General features: G+C 51.2%; 8 protein-coding genes and 2 non-coding genes across 10 annotated transcripts; 7 read left to right on the top strand and 3 right to left on the bottom strand.

The window, feature by feature from the left end:
* The first annotated feature begins 972 nt into the window (after positions 1-972).
* Positions 973-2,519, top strand: P168DRAFT_25260 (dual specificity protein phosphatase family protein). Its single transcript, XM_024834337.1, has one exon. It carries the CDS (start codon positions 1,372-1,374, stop codon positions 2,332-2,334), a length of 963 nt encoding a protein of 320 aa, XP_024697451.1. The 5' UTR covers positions 973-1,371; the 3' UTR covers positions 2,335-2,519.
* Positions 2,520-2,871: 352 nt separating this feature from the next.
* P168DRAFT_278404 (uncharacterized protein) lies at positions 2,872-4,844 on the top strand (the record flags this gene model as incomplete). Its single annotated transcript, XM_024835688.1, has 2 exons — positions 2,872-3,348; positions 3,414-4,844. 2 exons carry the CDS (start codon positions 2,872-2,874, stop codon positions 4,842-4,844), a joined length of 1,908 nt encoding a protein of 635 aa, XP_024697450.1.
* A 643-nt stretch (positions 4,845-5,487) lies between these two features.
* On the top strand, positions 5,488-8,778 carry P168DRAFT_25227 (putative SNF2 family helicase/ATPase PasG). Its single transcript, XM_024834313.1, has 4 exons — positions 5,488-5,910; positions 6,003-6,857; positions 6,920-7,658; positions 7,719-8,778. Exons 1-4 carry the CDS (start codon positions 5,695-5,697, stop codon positions 8,576-8,578), a joined length of 2,670 nt encoding a protein of 889 aa, XP_024697449.1. The 5' UTR covers positions 5,488-5,694; the 3' UTR covers positions 8,579-8,778.
* On the bottom strand, positions 8,727-10,517 carry end3 (cytoskeletal adaptor protein SagA). Its single transcript, XM_024834788.1, has 3 exons — positions 10,169-10,517; positions 9,820-10,054; positions 8,727-9,761 (listed from the first exon to the last, which is right to left on the bottom strand). Exons 1-3 carry the CDS (start codon positions 10,406-10,408, stop codon positions 9,019-9,021), a joined length of 1,218 nt encoding a protein of 405 aa, XP_024697448.1. The 5' UTR covers positions 10,409-10,517; the 3' UTR covers positions 8,727-9,018.
* A 179-nt stretch (positions 10,518-10,696) lies between these two features.
* Positions 10,697-12,168, bottom strand: P168DRAFT_286927 (mitochondrial K+-H+ exchange-related family protein). Its single transcript, XM_024836459.1, has 3 exons — positions 11,404-12,168; positions 11,256-11,311; positions 10,697-11,199 (listed from the first exon to the last, which is right to left on the bottom strand). The coding sequence occupies exons 1-3, from the start codon at positions 11,841-11,843 to the stop codon at positions 10,871-10,873; spliced, it is 825 nt and encodes a 274-aa protein (XP_024697447.1). The 5' UTR covers positions 11,844-12,168; the 3' UTR covers positions 10,697-10,870.
* Positions 12,169-12,280: 112 nt separating this feature from the next.
* Positions 12,281-14,159, top strand: P168DRAFT_286926 (phospholipase D regulator). Its single transcript, XM_024836458.1, has 3 exons — positions 12,281-12,826; positions 12,902-13,775; positions 13,848-14,159. The coding sequence occupies exons 1-3, from the start codon at positions 12,553-12,555 to the stop codon at positions 13,870-13,872; spliced, it is 1,173 nt and encodes a 390-aa protein (XP_024697446.1). The 5' UTR covers positions 12,281-12,552; the 3' UTR covers positions 13,873-14,159.
* Positions 14,160-14,465: 306 nt separating this feature from the next.
* On the top strand, positions 14,466-14,576 carry P168DRAFT_t25. The gene has a single exon. It is a non-coding gene; the product is annotated as a tRNA-Phe (tRNA).
* Positions 14,577-15,584: 1,008 nt separating this feature from the next.
* On the top strand, positions 15,585-15,695 carry P168DRAFT_t26. Its single transcript has one exon. It is a non-coding gene; the product is annotated as a tRNA-Phe (tRNA).
* Positions 15,652-16,802, bottom strand: P168DRAFT_25119 (cupin domain-containing protein). Its single transcript, XM_024834260.1, has 2 exons — positions 16,777-16,802; positions 15,652-16,479 (listed from the first exon to the last, which is right to left on the bottom strand). Exon 2 carries the CDS (start codon positions 16,421-16,423, stop codon positions 15,890-15,892), a length of 534 nt encoding a protein of 177 aa, XP_024697445.1. The 5' UTR covers positions 16,424-16,479; positions 16,777-16,802; the 3' UTR covers positions 15,652-15,889.
* Positions 16,803-17,551: 749 nt separating this feature from the next.
* Positions 17,552-20,172, top strand: culA (cullin culA; the record flags this gene model as incomplete). Its single annotated transcript, XM_024839848.1, has 6 exons — positions 17,552-17,601; positions 17,667-17,736; positions 17,817-17,833; positions 17,888-17,958; positions 18,014-19,911; positions 19,984-20,172. 6 exons carry the CDS (start codon positions 17,552-17,554, stop codon positions 20,170-20,172), a joined length of 2,295 nt encoding a protein of 764 aa, XP_024697444.1.
* Positions 20,173-20,633: the final 461 nt, after the last annotated feature.

Here is a 20,633-nt window from a genome sequence, read left to right as displayed (position 1 = left end):
CACTCATCTCCCCACCTTCTTACTACGGATTTATAGTTTAGTATAGTAGGTATTTCGCAATATCTCCGAAGGGCCGAGCTCTCCCCCGACAAGTTCATTTCTATAGTAGTTTAGTTCCACAGGCTGTGACACGCGTTATGACTCGACTTGGAGGCTTGGGGCGCTGTGACTCAACTAGTGTTGCTCGGCTCCGCCTTGCTCGGGTTTTTTGGATGAGTACTAGGTAGGGCGCGTGACTTGTTTGGGGTTCTAGATTTGAGTGTATTGTTGGTTGTTTGGGGGTCATGTGATGGTGAGGCTGGTGGGGTGATGGTGTAGTTAGTGCCTCAGGCAGGATGTAGGATTGAGGCTGGTGGTTTGTATTTGGTATTTTTAGTATTTTGTTTTATTTAGCTTTATAATATTAGAGTTGTTGTATTATTCGATTGATTCTATTCTATCTTTTATTTATCTGTTTTATTCTTGCTTGGTGAGCGATGACATGTCACCTCTGATGCTAAGGTAGAATTATGCTGGTAACTCCGCCTGTGCAAGCTCACCAGCAGAACTGTTAACCACCCGCCGAGTGGCATGTTCCCGTCTAACAATGATCGCAACCTTTCAAGTTAAGAATAAGGCATTGTATGCACAACATCAGTTGTTGAAAGTCTAATGAACAGACAAAGGAAGAGGCAGGTCTTACAAAGACCCCACCACGTTCAAGATGGTCGCAGGCTAGATACTCGGTATTAGCAGTCTAATCGATCTACCCCACATATATATCAGAATCCTCAACTCTTGACTCCTTGAGATGGTAATTTAATATACAGCAACAGCATAGATCTATGTTGATACTGGACACTGTGCTCAGCAGTGGGTCTGAGTATGCACGTCTTGATGAGTCATCCACAATTGATCAATGATAAGACCAAGGGAGAAATTTTAATCTCTAGTTCTAGTCAGTGTGGACGACTAGGTGGTTCTAGTCCGATAGTCTAGCTGCCTCCAGTCTAGCAGGTCTGGCACATTGGGTGTGTACTTTCCCAGTTGTAGATTGCAGAGATACTCACTGCTTACATTCACTCCCACACTGGACGGCTTTGTTATGGTATACATTCACTCTGTGGTAGTATGGTGATAAATATGCTCATCACAAAGAAACTAACACTGGTGGTCAATTGAAACGTCTGCTCATTATTTCCCTTTCATCTTTCTCAACGTTCTTTCAACTCCACCGGGTATTTATTTGTACTGACTCGATCCCATGAAGCCTTCTTGGATCTTGTTCTTTGGCACCACCGACTCTTCTTGTATCACTTGATTGCAACAAGATTTCTCAGAGATTTCATTTCATCTTCATCCATCACACATCTCCTGTGGAGCTGCTCTACTATGGCTTTTCTACCGCGTTGTAGTGAGGTCCCCATGTCTCAGCAGCCGGACTCCCAGTATGTTCGGACTCACGAATATACGCCCGGATCAGCGCCGGTACCACAACCATCCTTCTCAATAGAAATCTATGAACAGACTGTGGCCCAGATGGAACCCATCAGCCCCGCAACCCATTACTATCAAGAGGGGGAGTTTGTTCCGCCGGGCTTTTTCGACAATGTCAGCCGGGAGATCTTCGTCCTGCCAAGGACCTCCAACGACTGGCAGTACAACATGCGTCGCGAATGCCAGGCAATCCTCCCCTACCTCTACCTGGGACCCTGGGGATGTCTCAAAGACAGAAAGAAACTCCAAGCCGAACGCATCACCCTGCTACTGGGCATCCGCGACAAGCGCTTGGCCAATGCGGGACTGTACTCAGGTGACAAGGCTGCGGCCGACCTGGGCATCGAGGCTGACACCGTCGACATCCTAGACGGCCAGGAGCTGATCTCCGAACTGCCCCGCATCATCCGCCGCATCAACCAGCACATCTCCACTCCCAGTGTGGCCCGGTTCGGCCCCGTGCCGGACAAAAAGGTTCTCCTCTTCTGCGAAACGGGTAACGGACTCTCCGCTTTCGTGGTCATCGCGTACCTGATGGCCATGTTCAACTTGGACCTGGCCCACGCCCTGCAGGCCGTTCACATTCAGCGCTTCTGCATCGACACCGACGAGGCTATGAGGCCGCTGCTGGTGTCCTTTGAGTCCATCCTGGCTGCGAAACGTGATGTCGGCAAGGCGACGCGCTCTGACTTTGCTAGTCCCAGTTTGGCACCTCCCTCGACGGTGGCTAAGAAGAGGAGCTTTGCGGATCGGGAGGACGTCGACGGGGTGGAGGATGGGGGTATGGATCTTGATTTGGAGGAGGATTGGGTCCCTGATAGACGGCCCATGGCGCCATTTCAGGATCGAGCTGGATGATGGAGAATGGAGATTCATGGGTTCTACAGGATTTCTTTTGCTTATTTGCGTGTGGCGGTCATCACCAATACCCTTTCTTGTTATTTTTATCTTTTTTGTCTCTTGTATCTTTGTGTCGGTTCTTTTTGATCCAAGGGATCCTGTGTAAATACACAGATATGTTGATTCAACTCAATGGTATCATACGATCTACTGTGGTAGATACAGTTTACAATCTCGCTACCCAGCAATCAGTCTAGATGGTATGAATGTAAACCCCATTGCCTATGTCGTCACTGCCTCAGGCCCTGGTTTTCCCCATGTCAGCCACCAAGTTCAAGCATTGCAGCTCTTTCCCGTTTAAGCCATTAAATCAGTGATTGGGCTCATTTCACTTATCTTAACAACGAGCACAATTCCTTCTCCATCACTCCCTCTCTCCAATTCATTCTCATCCTGCTCATCACAATATGTTTAGAAAAGCACGTGTCTGTTTACGTGGCTCAACACGTTTATCTATATTAATTGCGTACGTGACTCAATTCTCTCAGCTCCATCATGAAGCTTCGCAACAGCATTCGACCCCCAGCACGATACAGTTCCGGTTTCATTTACACGTCGCCATCATCAAACATGTCCTTGCGAAAGAGAAGGATTCTTTGTCCGATTGTTGAACTTGATCCGAATCTACCTCCTGCCGCCTTTCCTACCCTAGATATACAGCGTGAGCGCCGCGCGAGCTATGCCAATGTCATCCATCGGGGACCCTCGACCGATTTTAGACAGACCCCGGACAGTGGTCGTCGAGACGGACAGAATGGCGATGAGGAGAAGGGAGTGGACTTTCAGGATACTCCACTCGATGAGCTCGAGAACTACGCGGCGAGTAATGGGGAGCATAACCCGGTCTATGTGAGGAATATGGCCATCCTCGGGGCGTTGACGGGGGACTCAACATCGTCTTTGGAGAAAGAGATGGAAGATAGTGATCTCGAAGTGGCGACGAATAGTAATGAGCAACAAGGATGTCCTGAGGTGAGAATATCAGACCCTATAAGGCGCGACACCTGCTGACTTTGTTTTCTTTGTCTACTCGCCAGACTACCCTCCCCATTTCAGACGAATCTTGGAAAGGCCTATGCCCTCATATGCAAGTTGAGATATTTGTTAATCTTCTTCAATACCACAGATGGTGGGATGCCTCCGAGATGCTGGGTTTCGCAGTGGAAGACCACGAAAACCTTCGAATGCTCCTGGCTGAACGGGACGAGCAGACTGACCTGGAAGACGCGGGTCTATCAGAGATGAGGGAAAGACAACTGAGGGCGCTTCTGATGCTGGATAATAGCAATCGGAGGCATGGCCAGTCATCCTGTCAGCTTGTCTTCCGCAAGATTTCCCGGCAGACCAGGCGCATCTTGAAGGAAAGCCTTGAGACAGACTACATTACATGCCCTGCTAAGGATGTCGCGGATGCGAAAGTATTCTTGCAGAAACGTGGAATAGATGACAGGTTCGTGGGAGAATGGGCCGACTGCATCAACCCACTGGGGCCCTCACGAGATTACACAGGACCCGAAGCACTGCCTTCAGGAGAGCTAGAGCCCGAACCTGCGGTCAGTACAAACAGCCCAAATCTCTCCAGCAGTAACATGTTCGGCTCCTTGAAAACTACGCAGCACTCCCCGGTCAACACCGTCGAGACCTCCTCTGCGACGGGGACAACGGATCCGTCACAGAGCCGGGGTGACTTGAACCTGCCTTCAGAGTGGCTAACCTTTCTTCATCAGAATTACTCACATGCAGTAGAATCCTTCCGGCTGACACCCCAGAACGATGGGCTGATTCGCCTCCGGGTGAACGCAGAGCGAGCTGCCCAGGTCGAGAAACCAGAGCGCGCCCATTGTGAACCAGCGAAGTTGTGGCATGAATTTCCGCCACTGGATCTCTTCTTCTATGATTCACCACCACCAGGTCTCGACGCAAGTGACAGAAACCCTACCCCCGAGCCGAAGACGGACGGTAACCCGCAGAGTCAGCTGGAATCAATGTGTGAAACCCACTTAGACAGTGCCCCAGCGGTCCCATTGGTAACCTCCTCGATGAGGCTCCAGCAGAGATCGGAAGAGGCCCGTGTAGAGGCTTGGAGAGAAAAGCCTGATGACTACTATGATACTGATATCAGTGAACTAATCACAACCCTAACCCCCATCAGTCGGTCGGCCTCGAGATCTCCGGGACTAATTCAACCCGACGATGATCAGATCAGCGTCAATTTCTCTGATTGGGTGCGCAGTTCTGCATATGATTCAGACTCTGACGATCCCGAGAGTGATGTTACAACGGAGATGTCCGATGAGGGAAACACCGCAACATCGTCAGTCACTCCCAGCACGTTAGATGGCCTTTCCGTGCTCTTACTGTCCGCTGAGGATAAGTCCCCAGTAATGGAAGAAGAGGAGAGCAGCGAGGAAGAAGATGAGATGGTCATGCTCCCAGTAGGACCAATACTCAGACAATGTGCAGCATGAAGCTTGATTGCCGTATGTGTCCGAAGTACAATCACTGCAAGGAATTGCCCATGATTAAGAGTGGGTCAGATCTCAATTCACTATTTTGATAACACATACCAACGAGTGGACTTTCTTTGTTTTGGTTTCTTCTTCATTAATCACTCTCCCTTCAGGTCAGGCTGTTTCTATGTTAGGTGTCATTTTCTTTGTTTTCTTTCACGTTTACATGGGTTCCATTTCCCTACTGGACACCAAACGCTGACGCTGGTCGACAACCAGTAACCATCGTTTCAGGGTTCAGATACATATACAAACCGCCCTAAATCAGTTGGATACAGGCCTTTCTTTTCTGTTTCTTTGTTGAATACTAAGCTACAGGTCTCGGGAATAGTGAAGGGATGAATAGATCCGGATGATTGTAATACTCTGCATGATCCAACAAGATGCAAAACAGAATGGAGCCGTATTTGTGAAATAATAATCGAATTTTAGCATTTACCAATGAAATACTTATAAAGGTTTAGGATAGACAACAAACCCCAGATTTATTCCTGGTACAAACTCCCCGCAGATCAAAGAATCACATTAAAACTTGGTCCGTGCACGAACGCGAAAATCCGCGTCGCCGCAAAGACAGCGCGCCACTCTCTTTGTCGTCATGCCAGGAGCCACTCCCCTGAGAACACTTTACAATCCACTCACATTGCGTGCTGGTGTCCTCAGGGTATCAAGGTATCCAGGCGATAATTGTACCGGTTGGGCTTTCGAAGAAAAAATAACAAATAACATCCGGGGCAGCGCCACCTGAGAATCTACCTGTCCTCGTTTCAACACCAAAACGAATCGAGGTTGACTCGCAGCCAGAACAATGTCCAACCCAGACACACCGATCACACCGACCGAGTCGCACGGGGAGAATCCCCTGCAGCCGGAGTCTACGCAGCCTTCGTCGCCAATGACCGACGGGGGCGATCGAGAGATGACCGATTTGGCGGCTGAACCCGAACCCGAACCTGAACCGCAGGATGTGGAGGGGATGGATGCGCAGGCTAAGGCGCTTATGCATCTTTTGAATACTAGTGAGGTGTGTTTGTCTTATTTGTATTTACACTGGGAGCTGAATGCGCTTTGGCTCCTGTCATGGCATGAGTGGTTACTAACGCCTTGGGGGATTAGGTCTTTGTGGCGATTATGGCGGATAAAATGAAGAAGCAGCAGGAAGAGGCTAGACTAGAGGCCGCGAAGCAGCAACAACGGCAGCAGAAGGCCCCCGCGGAGACGAAGAAGAAGCCAGAGCCCGCTGGGAAGAGGGAGACCCGCACGAGCGCCCGACAGAACCAGACGAACGGATCGAGCGCCGCTGAGACGAAAGCCGCTGAGACGAAATCCGCTGAGCAGGAGGTTAACGGGTCTAAGAGGGGGCGGGGGAGGAAGCCCGCTGCTCTTGCGGGGAAGAACGGGACCATTTCAAGCTACTTTCAGAAGGCAGAGGTCAATGCTGCTGTTGCAGAGGAGAAGCCGAGTGTGCAGGAGGCGCTGGAGCACGCTGCGGACGAGTACGAGTCGAACCCTACTGTGCTCGGGGGCCAGGATCTCGTCGCCACGCAGCAGCCGGAGCTGGTTACGGGGGGTAAGATGAGGAAGTATCAGCTGGAGGGTCTGGAGTGGCTGAAGTCGCTGTGGATGAATGGGTTGTGTGGGATCCTTGCGGACGAGATGGGTCTGGGGAAGACCGTGCAGGTTATTTCGTTGATTGCGTTCTTGAAGGAGAAAAATGTGTCGGGCCCGTTCTTGGTTGCTGCGCCGTTGAGCACGGTGAGTAATTGGGTGGATGAGTTCGCTAGGTGGACGCCTGATATCAAGACGGTTTTGTATCATGGGTCGAAGGATGAGCGGGCTGCTATTCGGAGGAAAGAGATGAGTCTGAAGAACCAGAGGGGTGCTGATTTTCCGGTCGTTTGCACTTCGTATGAGATTTGCATGAATGATCGGAAGTTTCTCTCGCAGTATCAGTGGCGGTATATCGTTGTGGTGCGTATTGAGTCTCTTCATGTCTCTCTCTCCTGCTCACGCGGGTTGCTAACATCTCCCAGGATGAAGGACATCGCTTGAAGAACATGAACTGTAAACTCGTCAAGGAACTTCTCACCTACAACTCCGCCAACAGGCTGCTCATCACGGGCACGCCGTTGCAAAACAACATCACCGAGCTGTGGTCGCTTCTGCACTTCCTACTCCCTGAGATCTTCAACGACCTCGACAGCTTCTCCAGCTGGTTCGACTTCTCGTCCATGCTCGACAAGAACGGCCAAGCAGACATGATTGAGCGTCGCAAGCGGTCCTTGGTATCCACGATGCACTCAATCCTGAAGCCTTTCCTCCTCAGGCGTGTCAAAACCGACGTCGAGACCTCGCTGCCCAAGAAACGCGAATACATCATCTACGCGCCCTTAACACCCGAACAAAAGGATCTATACCGAGAGATCCTCAGCGGCACCGGCCGCCAGTACCTCGAGAACAAGGCCGCGGAGCGCATCCTGGCTAATAACGAGAGACTGTCGCGTTCGACGAGCCGGAAGCGAAATGCGGCCGACAGCAGGTGTTCAACCCCTAACAAGAGTCTCAAGTCCAGCGGTGTCTCCACCCCCGTCAGCGTGGCCAGCTCGACCCGTCGACGGAGGGGATTGCAGAACTACAAGGATATCAGTGACCGCGAGTTCAACGCCAAACTACGGAAGCTAGAACAAGGCATCGAGGAGACGGAGGACACTCAGTGGCCAGACGAGAGCGAGCAGGAGGAAATCGAGCGAGCAAACACGATCAAGCTGGCTAGTAAGTCTCCTCCTCTTACAGAATCTAGGTCTAAACAGACAACTAACGAAAGCTCTACAGAAAAAGAGATCTCGCAAAAGAAAATGCAAAACCCCGTCCTCCAAGCCCGCCTCGCCTGCAACTCCCCCCACAACTTCTACTGGCCCTGGGGCGGCGACAACAACAGCCCAAGCACCATCGACAACACGCTCGTAACAGCCTCGGGCAAAATGCTCCTCCTCGACCGGCTCGTGCCCTACCTCCTCGCGCGAAAGCACAAAATCCTCATCTTCTCGCAATTCAAAACCCAGCTCGACATCCTCCAAGACTGGGCCACGCAGCTCCGCTCCTGGAACTGCTGCCGCATCGACGGCGCAATCAGCCAATCCGACCGCCAAGCCCAAATCAAAGCCTTCAACTCAAACGCCTCCTACCAGCTCTTCCTGCTCAGCACGCGCGCCGGCGGCCAGGGCATTAACCTCGTTGCAGCGGACACAGTCATCCTCTTCGACTCTGACTGGAATCCGCAGCAGGACCTCCAGGCCCAGGACCGCGCGCACCGCATCGGCCAGACTAAGCCTGTTATCGTGTACAGACTTGCAACAAAGGGCACAGTCGAGCAGACGCTTCTCGAGAAAGCCGACTCCAAGCGTCGGCTCGAACGGCTCGTTATCCAAAAGGGCAAGTTCAAGAGCCTTCTCGAGTCGGGCTCCTCCTCCGCTATTAGCCAGAACGACGTCGACGAGCTGCGCCACGCGCTCGGCGAGCATGATTTCGAGCGCTTCGAGGCCGGCGCGGACGCCGCTTCGTTGCTGTCTGGTGAGGATCTGGAGATCTTGACGGATCGCAGTGAGGAGGCCTATGCGCGTGCGGAGAAGGGGCTTGATCAGGATGGTCGGGCGTTTATGGCTGTTGAGACGAAGCCGGGGGGGATGGCTTGAGCCAGATTGTGGGGGAGTAAGCGTTTGTCCCTCTTTTCCTTTTTTTTTTATTGTTTAATGTGGCATTGTTCGTGGGGTGGCGTTTAGTGACTGTATAACGTGGGGGAGTCCTATCTAGAGGTTTATCTGTTTCTTTTTTAGCCCTTTTAATATTATATATGCATGTACTGTACATGGATTAGATAGATGAGAAGTGACCTGGTGTAATGTAACAGGAGTACTCTAGTCAGAATAATCCAAAATCTAAGCAAAGACAGAAGGTCAAAAGCAACAATAAAACGAAGGAAATCATTCAAACGCCCCGGACTCCTCGCCTAAAGATGTGTGTGGCTATACATCGAGACGAAAACAGGAATCACGATCGATCGATTCCAAGTGGCAATTAAGAAAGGGAATAGAATGAAACACGCCAAAAGTAGAAGGGGAAAAAATAAACCCGCCTATCGGGACAGCTTCTCCTGTTCGATTTGTCCCCGCAGATCGTCGAGCGCCTCCGTCCGGGTCGCCAGATGGCTCCGAAGTCCATCGACCTGTTCGGCGACCGTCCGCACATCCTCCCGTAGCCGTTCCAGGTTCTGACCCTCCTGGGATCTTCCCGTGTTCTCTCTCATCTCGCGCAGCTCGCGCTCCTTATACTCCAGCAGCTGGAGCGCCTCCTTCTTGACGAGCGTCCAGTTCGGACGGCCGTCGTTGCGAGGCTGATCGCGCGGGCCGCCCTCCGATGCCTTCTTGGCCGCATCCAGCTTCGACTCGATCTCCGCCAGCTCCCGCCGCAGACGCACCTTCTCCCACTCCTCGTCTTGGATCGTGTCGCTGAAGTCCGTGCCCTTGGGCGTGTACGACGTCTTGCCGCCTGCGCCCAGCCGGCTCAGGTAGGTGTCGCCGAACCGAGTCTTGCGGCCCGTGGGCGTCTCCGTGTCGCCGTTGGCGCCCCATCGCTGTGCGGGGCGCGCATTGTCGAGCTGGTAGTCGATCTGGTTGTTTTCGAACGAGGCGCGGAGAGAGGCCGGGATGGTGCGGGGCACGCGGAAGCCCTCGTGGCGGTAGTTGAGGATGTGCAGGAACACCAGGGTGGCGTCTTTGTTGATGGAGCGGGATGCGGAGGGGTTCACGAGGTTCCATGCGGAGCGGATGTCGGTGTCGGGGACGTCGAGGGATTCGTACAGCGGCTGCAGCGACTCGACTATGATACTTGCGTTAGCTTTCAAGCAATGAAGAAAGGTAAGGGGGGGTCGACGTACAGGTGATTTCGCCGCGATGGCTCCTATTGGCGGAGTAGATCTCCTCGTACTTGGACTTATCCTCCGGTTTCATATACCAGTCGAATCCGTCCTTCAACCCCAGCGTTTCGTCTTCGTCCTCTATCCGCTCGAACTGCTCCGGGCGGTCGCTCAGTGCCCGGGTGGCGTGAACCAGGTGGGATTTGGACTCCGGGACGAGCCAGTCGGGCAAGACATCCGGGACTTGTTGAAGTTCCTTGAGACGATCTCAGCATATGGCGATGGGGCCTCAGGGGGGAGAAGGGGCGTGGGGGGGAAAGCCAGCGGGAAGGAGGGGTATAGGCCCGACGGAATCAGGAGACGAACTTACCCCGTTAACCAGGTCGAACACTAAGCGCATGGCGACGCAGAATTCCTCAAAGTCCAGCTCCCCATCGCCGTCCACGTCGGACAGATCCCAGACCTTTTCCAACTGATCATCGCGAAGGCGACTATTCCTGAGCACCGAGGCCGCCTGAGAGTTGTTTAGGCGCGGTTGGCCATTGGACAGCGAGGCAAAGATCTCCCAGTATCGCTCGATTTCCCACTGCTCGATTCGCTTTGTCGCCATGGTGTGAGCACGCGAGAGTATTAGCGGTGAACCTTGTGGGGGATTAAGGTCGATTGAATGGGAAGCTGGTGTACGGGGCACGGAGTAGTGTAGTAGTAGTAGTAGTCGTAGTACGTAGTTTGGTCCAGACTCCGGAGCGCTGGGGGGGAAAGTCAATAATACTAAGCCAGTTGGCGGCTTAGCCCGATTGGGACATGCCGCCTCCTGCGTGGAGTCGGATCATGGTATTTCCGCCATATATTACGGGGTCTGGATAGAACTATATATAAAGAACTATATATGATGCATGGTTCATGCAGATAAGTTGGGAATGGGTTGTCTATTTTAAATTGGAGCATTGGTTGTATGCCTGCGGTCTAGTGTACATCCCCCCAAACAACCATGAGTATACAGCCATCGCTGTGAAACGGCCATCATTCGTAACCACGTGAGGATAAAAGCCCATACATCGCGCTGGTTCTGTCATGTATCCTTTTTGTGGCCCTCCGCGGTCGACGGTTCTTTCGGCTTGAGCTGCTCTTCTACTTGCGCAATCGCCCGTTCTGCCTCTAACGAAAGCTCAGGCGCGTCGAGGATAGAAGCCAACTTCTTAGCATCGCTGATGCGGAGCAGGAGCCGGTCCTCTTTCTTCGCCAGATCTTCGACCATGCTGGAAATCGGCATCTCGTTCGGAGGGGTCTGCATGGCGTACGACACTCGTTTCGCGTATAGGTCTTCGAGTCCGGGAAACGATATGGGATTCAACAGGTTGTTTTCCACGAGGTACTGCAGGTGCTTAGATCCGTTCAATGCTAAATTTGGTCAGCGGGTCACTTCGATGGTGGTGGGAATACGGGGAAGGACTCACCCCGCCAATGCGACCAGCCTCGGTAAATGAGATAGAAGAATGGGATATTAGGTACTCTGCAGTCGCGTTAGAGAAACACATGGTTAGCGGAGCTCCCTTGCAGGTAACTTCTTCAGGGCGGCTTGCGAGACGAAGCGGGCGCACATACACGGGAATCAACGCAATCGGGGCCGTGATGGGTGCCGCAATAAAGCTCCACCACATCTTCTTGCGATGCAACTCCTGCCGTTCCGTGGCGATTTTCAACAAGATCGCCTGCAGCTTGCCGGGCTTGATCGCATTTCCCGGGAATAGCACATCGATCTTCTTTGTCCCGTGGGCCTCATCCATCCGTCGCTGGGCACTCAGCGATGGGATACTCTTGAGACCCCATTCTTCAAATGGTATCCGTTGTTGAACACGATTCCCCCAGGTGACCAGGTGTTTCTTCCAGCCTTTCTCGGCCTCCTCCCATTGAGCCCACTTCTCAGCGGCTTTCCCAGTGATCCGGTCGGTCCATGAAAGCTCCTTCGGCGTCTGACCCTTGCTGATGGCCCGGGAATAGATCAAGGCGCGTCTCGTCGAGATCGGAATGACAAAGAGTCGCATATCAGCGAGGGCTGAGCTTTGCTTTTTTTCTTTATTTTTTTTCTTTCGTTCTTTCTTTCTTTGTTTTCGTTTTCCCACCTTTCGTTATGCCTTTCCTTCACACCCTCCTTTATTGGAAGGGCAATTGATGTTGGGTCGCGGGATAGGATTGTGGGTGGGCAGCCAAGGAGGTCAACTATCGACGGACTAGAGAAAACACCCGATTCCAGGGAGACTGTAAAAGTAGCATTCCTTTAAATGGGTGAGAGGTAGATTTGAATGACGACAGAGGATTGCGGGAAAATAGGGGGAGGACCGTTCAGTTCTATTTTTTGTTGTTCCTCGAAACTGAGGATAATTCGAGGGGAGCGGGAGAGACGTCATTCCGCACCCGGCGCAGACAGACAACCAGACTTGCTTTCCTGACTCCTTACTCTTCCGGGTTTAGCAGCGATCCAGTCAATCTTGTCGCAATCTCTCTTTGTCCAATTTCTCTCCCCCAGCCTTCCGATCATGTCTGCCTGTATCTGGTGTTTACCCCTCTCATGACAAGCAAGCCCTGTACAAGGGGCGCCAAAAGCTGTCTACAATCCCGGCGATTCCGCCAGCCCTCTTGATCCGGAGGGTCGCGATTCGCGAGTGAGGCGATGCGGACTAGATCCCCCATCGACCCCCAACGTCCATCAGCCCCAGCCAACATCGCTTGGAACAACCCTTGATCGGAAAGGAAATGGCTCAAAATGGTCAAAATTCGCGCGCTCAGCCCCTTGAATCGGAGGTTATCTCGGATAAGCAACAGTTGGAGTTCCCTCCCATTCCAGAATGGACCCCCGAGCACTCCGAGCAGTCGCTCAGCGGTCCGACCAGCGACACCCGCTCCAGTGACGCCCATCGCAATAGTACCACAGAACAGTCGTCAAACGTACCACGATTATCAGAGGACTCTGCGACCTATATGACGAGGGATAATCCAAACGGGGCAAAAAGGCTGCGAAGCGTACCAGGTAACTACATAACCGAACCGGGTTGTTCTGTGGGGGCGTGGTGGTGAGCGTCTACTAATGTTGTTGTACGTGCAGCATGGGTTCAGTCGGTAGATCACCCAGAAGAAGGCGACGGAGATGAACTAGCAGAGTCATCTGTGACGGACAGACTCCTTCCTGCAGAACCACACGAGGCTGTAGTCGCCCAGCACAATCACTCTCCATCTGCGACACGGACATCAAACCTACAACACCAGGGCGGCAGTGCCGACGAGGGACTTGGACAGCCCCCGAGGCGTGAGACTCGCTGGATATCATTTTCAAGAACGATCGCGTATCCCAGAGATCCCGGATTAGAAGAAAAGGCCGTGCCACCAGAGTGGCTAGATGAGAATTACAATGACTACTCGCAGCCCTGGCGAGGGCAGTTACCGTCCGACGAGACCGAAGACCCCTTGAAGATGAAACGACGCCGAAAGATCTGGTTTAAGCGGTTCCATTCGACCCTTTTGAAGAGCCCCATTGTACCGTTGATCTTCCGACTAACCGTGTGGTGTTTCTCCCTCACTGCTCTCGCCCTGGGGAGCTCCATCCATCAGCTCTCCGGAGAGTATCAGCACCCTCGAGGACCCTCCGCTCTGATGGCCATCATCGTCGACGCTGTTGCCCTGGTTTACTTGGTTTACATCACGTGGGATGAGTACACTGCGAAACCACTTGGGCTCCGGCCTCCCTCGGCCAAAGCCCGTCTCATCCTCCTGGACATCTTTTTCATCGTCTTCGATTCCGCCAATTTGAGTCTGGCCTTCGAGGCCTTGTCCACGGCAAGGGGCGCATGCACTAACACCGAGGTCAACAGGGAGCTCGCTCCCAAAAACGACGCCATATGCGACCGGCAAATAGCGTTAGCCAGTGTTCTTTTGGTAGCCTTGATTGCTTGGCTAACGACATTTTCGATCAGCGTTCTTCGGTAAGTTCAAGTGTCCGATTCATCAAAACAAGTAGTATCCTCGGATGTATACTGACTTTTTTCTCAAACCAGTCTGGTCGAACGGGTTGCAAAGTAACCCCTTCATTGTTACTCTCACGGTACCACGGCCTCCTCCGTGCATCTTATGTCTACTTTCATGTCTTTATTTTTATGGCCGGACGATACCCGGTCAGACGTATTCCCGCCTGCGCGAAGATCTCTTTATTTTTACACTTCTCACCCATTTGGTATAATGGAATTGTACATTTTGAATAATACGATTTCAATCAGAAATAGCCGGGTTGGTCAGTTGCGGTCTTCAGCCTTCCCTGTATCTCTGCATCGAATAGACCTTACACCGCGTTATCTTGCAAGTAGATCAATTCTCTTACAGTATACTCAAATACTTTTCAGTATACAGAAACTTTTCAGCAGGAGCGTACTTTCTCCCATCTTCATCCTATAGCACCTTTACAAAAAATATATCTTTCAATGAAACCTATACTACTAGATACTTCTATATCTATAGTTTATACCTACTCAACCCAACAGGCGTCGCGATGCAGTATCAATAAATAGCCCTTGCTTTGTTCACTCACACGGGCGTGAGCGTGAGCGTGGGCGTGGTGTGGCCGTCGACAGGAGCATGGGCCACAGATACCGGTATAGCTCCGACAATCTTCAACACCTGGGACTATGGCGCAGCTGGGAGCGCGTTAGACTGAAGAATCAACTTCAGCCTCCTACTTCCACCGAAGTAGTGTAATCTAAAGGTCACCGGTTCGATCCCGGTTGGTCCCATTTCTTTTTTCTCTTTTTCCCTCGGTTTTTTGGAACTGCGAAAAAAATCTTTTTTTTTGGTTTAATTGAGGTGGGTGGGTGGGTTTAGCGGTTGTGGTGGGACCGGTGCTGGCTATTCTTGACTTAGACTAGGACACTAAGTTAGGTACATGTCTGGTAAATTTATGTGGCTGGGGGAGGCTGTGTTGTCGACGTCGTATGATTTAGTTTGATAGTATGATTGTGGTGGGGTTTTGAGGATGGAAAAGCCGAGGCTGGAATTATATCAAAATAGATGGCTGGGAGACCGTGTGATATTTTGATATATTGATTATACGAGCTACAATTATTATAGAGAGTGGACCTTGTACTACTCGGCTTGCTTGGTGTGTAACTATCGCAATATATATATCCATAGTACCTCGATCATGAAATAAGCCCCGCGAGTCCTTATATTCCTGTCTCCAAGCAAATCAAACCAGACGCACAAGCGGGAGCAACAAGGAGACATGATGGCCCGAACTGTCGCAATCCAAGTGGATATAGTAGGATGATGTCAAAGGTTGCGATGGTTTATCAGCGGTCGTAAACTGGTTGCAGCTGGTTGTGATATGATTGGATATGGTCATGAACCTTCCATAACTATGTAATGATGGTTATGTCAATATTATCTCCATTCACAAGGTTTGATATAGTTATGTTCTTATCATATTACAGTCGAAGTTAGAAATACTCAGGCGCATAGGCACAAATATATACCTGAAGTCCGTGGTAGTAACTAGTGTAGACTACATCACCAGGAGAACTTAGACCTCCGACCAAATCCACAGATCAAAATAGTCATGAAGACAGTAAGATAGAGATAATAAAACTTAACTAATAACACTATAACTTTTTTCGGGAATAACTGGTTGTTCCTTAACTGATTGAAGCGACGGGTGACATCGACGACGGTGATCATGATGTTCGGAGAGTTATATATGCAACGCAGAGCAATATTGCTAAAGAAGATTCAAACTTTCATCACAAGGGACTATGGCGCAGCTGGGAGCGCGTTAGACTGAAGAACCAACTTCAGCCTCCTACTTCCACCGAAGTAGTGTAATCTAAAGGTCACCGGTTCGATCCCGGTTGGTCCCATATCTTTTTCTTCTTTTTGTTTATGCCAACCACGATGCGGCCCTTAGACCTGGGTAGTGGGACTTTCCTTTTGCTTTTCCTACTGTCTTTACTCATTTCTTAAGCACTATCAAACCTGTCTCGCAAACAAGCCGGATCATGCGAGTCCACTAGATGACCATATAGAACATCTCGCACCGGATTTGAAATCCTACCTACACATGTAGAGCTGGGCCATTAGGTCCAAACAATGGGTCTCCGTGAAACCATTCCACGTTCCTAATATTCTCAACCTGTTCCTCATCCTCTGGCTTGCCATAGCACATGTCCCATGACTTATCACCTGGATAGGCGCCAACCATCTTGAACCCCTCCTGGCCATCAAGGTCCTCCAGAAGCCGATGGCCCACACCGGCAGGGACAATGATCAAGTCGCCCTTCTCAACGGTAGGTTCGAACCGATCTGGGTTGTCCTCGCCACCGAAGCAAAGACGCGCACGACCGGACACAACCCCCAAGACTTCATGCGTAGTGCTGTGGAAATGTGTCTGGTCATACATCCCGTACACCCACTGTGGCATGACCTCTCCAACTTTGCTGAAATGGGACGCTAGCTGGTCAGGGGTCGCAGTGAAGGCTTTGTGGTAGATCATGAGGGGTTTGGATTGGATCGAGGTGTTTGGTATGTGCCGCCATCGCGGAATCTGGCGAGAGGTGACTTGGATATTCGACAGGGGTGCGATTGTCATTTTCCTAGGATCCAGTGTTTTATTGCTTCGGTGAGATGTTCGTGCGATAGGCGCGTCTGTATTACATCGATAATGAGTCTCTCGTAGCGAGATTAGGAAAAGCACGACTGCTGGCTTGAACTTATATACGGAGCATCCGTCAATGAAGGCACTGGGGTGAGCTGTCGATGACGTCACATCTAGGCCCCGTTCAGCCCAGACCAGGCCTGTTTCCGATGCTGAGAGCAAAAGTAGTATATGAGTTTAGGCAGACCAAGCTACGCTGGTTAGTGTATTGAACCACCATGCTAGGTCAGCCGCATAACGACATTTTCTCGGAGTGCCAATATCAGGTTATTGTGGTTGGTGTTCACATCAAAGAGTGGGTACGGACGGAGTACCTAGTTATGGCGCTGGAACCGCCCAAGGTGGGCCATGATGGAGGGAGGTACAAGGCAGCTTCCGGTCGCGTTCATGGCTGTTCAACAAAGTGCTAATGCCTGAGCCGTTGTGTAGGCACCACAAAGACAGGAAGATAGCCAAGTGCAGCTTCTTTCTTTCGAACATGAGTCAAGTAGAAAAGAAGATCTAGAACGGAGAACAGTCAACAATGAGGCTGTACAGCTCTTTGACCGCCTACCCGAACCAGCCATAAAACCCCCCCACGGCCTTCTCTCACCACCGCCCAACGCCACGCCTTTTCCCTCTCCCTCTGTCGATTGTTTTTGCCTCCTCTTCTTCCCTGCTACCTTTCCTGACATCAAGTTCGCTATCTTTGTTGGTGTCTCACGGTTCTGCGTTATTTTGATACTGGGCAGCCCTTACCTGCCTCGTCTGCTCTCCTTATTGCCCTCTTTCGAGTGCGCCGCTTTCCTCCTGCCTCGCTGGTGGTCAGGCGGTACTAGTCGGACTCACTACCGCAGCCTAAGCCGCCTACCTGGATAGTACGCCTACTGCTCAGGAGCAGACGAAAGGTGTTTTCTGGGAAAGCTCAAGTGAGTCACATCCTTGTCCTATACTGGCCTAACTCCATGCTGCCTCGCCCACCTGTCCCGTGGTTGGCTTCCAACTTCCCTGGCTTGATCACGCAGCTAATATATCGCCTCCAACTACAGTCTCACTTTCGTTCCAAATATCTTCAGTCGAAACATGCCTCCACTAATCCCACAGGCGCCTCAGAAGGAGGATCTGGATGAAACGTTGGTCCAACTCCAGTCCCATCCTTGGGTGGTCGCCACTAATACCGGATTGATTTCGCCCATAGATGGACATTCTTAGAGAAGGGTATCGATAGCGTGATGCTGAAGTTGGAGGAAGGCGTGGATATGAAGCATGTATGACCTCCCTCCTTTCCCGGGACGCTCCGACATGGTCGTTCTTTGACGCATGCTAACGTTGTGCCTGCGCTCTATAGTACATGGCCCTGTATACGTACGCCGTCTCCCCATGCCGCAATAAACCCAGCAAACTCTAATACTATGATAGGGCGGTTCATAACTTTTGCACGTCTCAGAAAGCAGTTGCCAACGGGCAAGGCTTGCAGTCGCATAGGGGTGGTTCGTTTCCGCATCAAACTTTGGGTAGTCGGTGTAGGCTGACATTTTTGGATAGCTCATCTGTTGGGCGAAGAGCTATACAAGTTACTGGGCGAATACCTATCGCGTCACCTCCAAGCGGTGTACACGGAATCTGAGAGTCACGCCGAGGAGGCCCTCCTAGGGTTCTACATTCGCGAATGGCTCCGCTACACAACGGCCGCCAAGTACATCAACCACTTGTTCCGGTACCTTAACCGTCACTGGGTGAAGCGGGAGATTGATGAAGGCAAAAAGAACGTGTACGATGTTTACACCTTGCATCTGGTCAAATGGAAGGATGACTTTTTCATGAAGGTCCACAAGAAGGTCATGGACGCTGTATTGAACCTTGTTGAAAAGCAGCGGAATGGGGAGACCATCGAGCAATCGCAAATCAAGAGCATCGTCGACTCCTTTGTTTCTCTGGGTCTGGACGAGAGCGACAGTACCAAGTCCACGCTCGAAGTCTACCGGATCTACTTTGAGAAGCCATTCATTGCCGCCACCCGGGTCTACTACGAAAACGAGTCCCGCCAGTTTGTTGCCGAAAACAGTGTTGTCGAATATATGAAGAAGGCCGAGTCTCGTTTCGACGAGGAGAAAGCACGTGTTGGATTGTACCTGCACCCGGATATCTCCAAGCACCTCACCGATACCTGCCTTGACGTGCTCGTTACGGCCCACTCGGAGCTTCTTCGGGACGAGTTCCAGGTCCTGTTAGATAATGAGCGGCAAGATGATCTCGCTCGGATGTATCGACTGTTGTCGCGCATTAAAGATGGCTTGGATCCCCTGCGAACCAAGTTTGAGACCCATGTCCGGAAAGCCGGCCTTGCTGCCGTTGAGAAGGTCGCTACCGGGGGCGAGACGTTCGAACCCAGGATGTATGTCGATGCGCTATTACAGGTACATACTCGCTACCAAAGCTTGGTCAACGAGGCCTTCAACGGCGAATCTGAATTTGTTCGATCGTTGGACAATGCTTGCCGCGAGTTCGTCAACCGCAACAAGATTTGCGCATCGAGCTCGACCAAATCGCCCGAGCTCCTGGCTAAATACACAGACTCGTTGCTCAAGAAGGGCTCCAAGGCCGCTGAAGAGTCGGAACTAGAAGAGATGCTCGTACAGATCATGACAGTCTTCAAGTACATCGAGGACAAGGATGTTTTCCAGAAGTTCTACTCGAAGATGCTTGCGAAGCGACTGGTGCATGTGAGCTCGGTGTCAGATGACGCGGAGACGAGTATGATCAGCAAGCTCAAGGAAGCTTGCGGGTTCGAATACACCAACAAACTGCAGCGCATGTTCCAGGATATCCAGATCTCGAAGGATCTCAATGGTAGCTACAGAGATTGGCAGGAGAAGGTCCTCGACGATGACGACCGGAAGAAGCTCGTGGACTCGCATTTCCAGATTCTGGGAACTGGGTTCTGGCCGCTCCAGGCGCCATCGACCGACTTCCTTGCACCACCGGAGATTGTCAAGACCGCTGAGCGGTTCCAGAGCTTCTATTTCGACAAACACAATGGGCGAAAGCTCACCTGGCTCTGGCAGCTGTGCAAGGGTGAGATGAAGACCAACTACATCAAAAACACCAAGGTCCCATACACATTCCAGGTGTCCACCTTCCAGATGGGGATCCTTCTGCTGTTCAACGAGAATGACACCTTGACCTATGAAGACATCCAGAAGGCCACCTCACTTGCCCCCGAGATCCTCGACCCCAACCTGGGTATCTTCCTCAAAGCCAAGGTGCTACATATCAGCCCAGAGGGCACCAAGCCAGGGCCTGGGGCGTCTTTCTCCCTGAACTACAACTTTAAGCACAAGAAGGTCAAGGTAAACCTGAACATCCAGATCAAATCCGAGCAGAAGGTCGAGTCAGACGACACCCACAAGACGATAGAGGAGGACCGTAAGCTGCTACTCCAGGTATGTCACACAACCCAGAATCTCAAATTCCTTCCACCGTCAGAAAGCATACTAACCCACCCACCCCCCCAGTCCGCCATCGTCCGCATCATGAAGTCCCGCAAGAAGATGAAGCATGTCCAGCTTGTCCAGGAGGTCATCCACCAAGTCAAATCCCGCTTCCCGCCCAAGGTACCGGACATCAAGAAGAACATCGAGGCTCTCATGGAGAAAGACTATATAGAGCGTTTGGACGGTGACGAAATTGCCTACATTGCATGATTGATTAATGCTATACACCACTCTCCCTGGCTCGGTTATCTATCTCTATTATCCTCTCCTACGTTAGCGCTAGTCTCTTTCTCTTTCTCTTCTTATATCAGTTCTATTACGTCTGAAATGAATGAATCAATTCTTACATAGCATTTGACTGGAGTAATGTAATTGATGAGATGGAAGTGGATGGATCTGTTTTTTGTAGGGCTATTTACCTCTGTTTCCACTATTGTCCCTTCTATACATGTTGGAATGGGTACAGATAGTAGCAGCACCTAGTAAACCACAGTAGACATGCAGTACGTGATATCTCAAAGAAAAGCACGTCCTCAAAGCAAGGACCAAGAAATAATAGTGAGTCCAAGTATATATATATTACACGAGTATCTTTGGCTATGATCATACCCATAGATGACAGATTGAAACAGACAAATAAAGAAAAAAATTAGCAGATAATACTAACACAA

Source organism: Aspergillus campestris (assembly GCF_002847485.1).
Source record: "Aspergillus campestris IBT 28561 chromosome Unknown P168scaffold_1, whole genome shotgun sequence".
NCBI classification, from domain to species: domain Eukaryota; kingdom Fungi; phylum Ascomycota; class Eurotiomycetes; order Eurotiales; family Aspergillaceae; genus Aspergillus; species Aspergillus campestris.
Note: the sequence above shows the minus strand (reverse complement) of the source record. Positions and strands in the feature narration are given on the sequence as shown.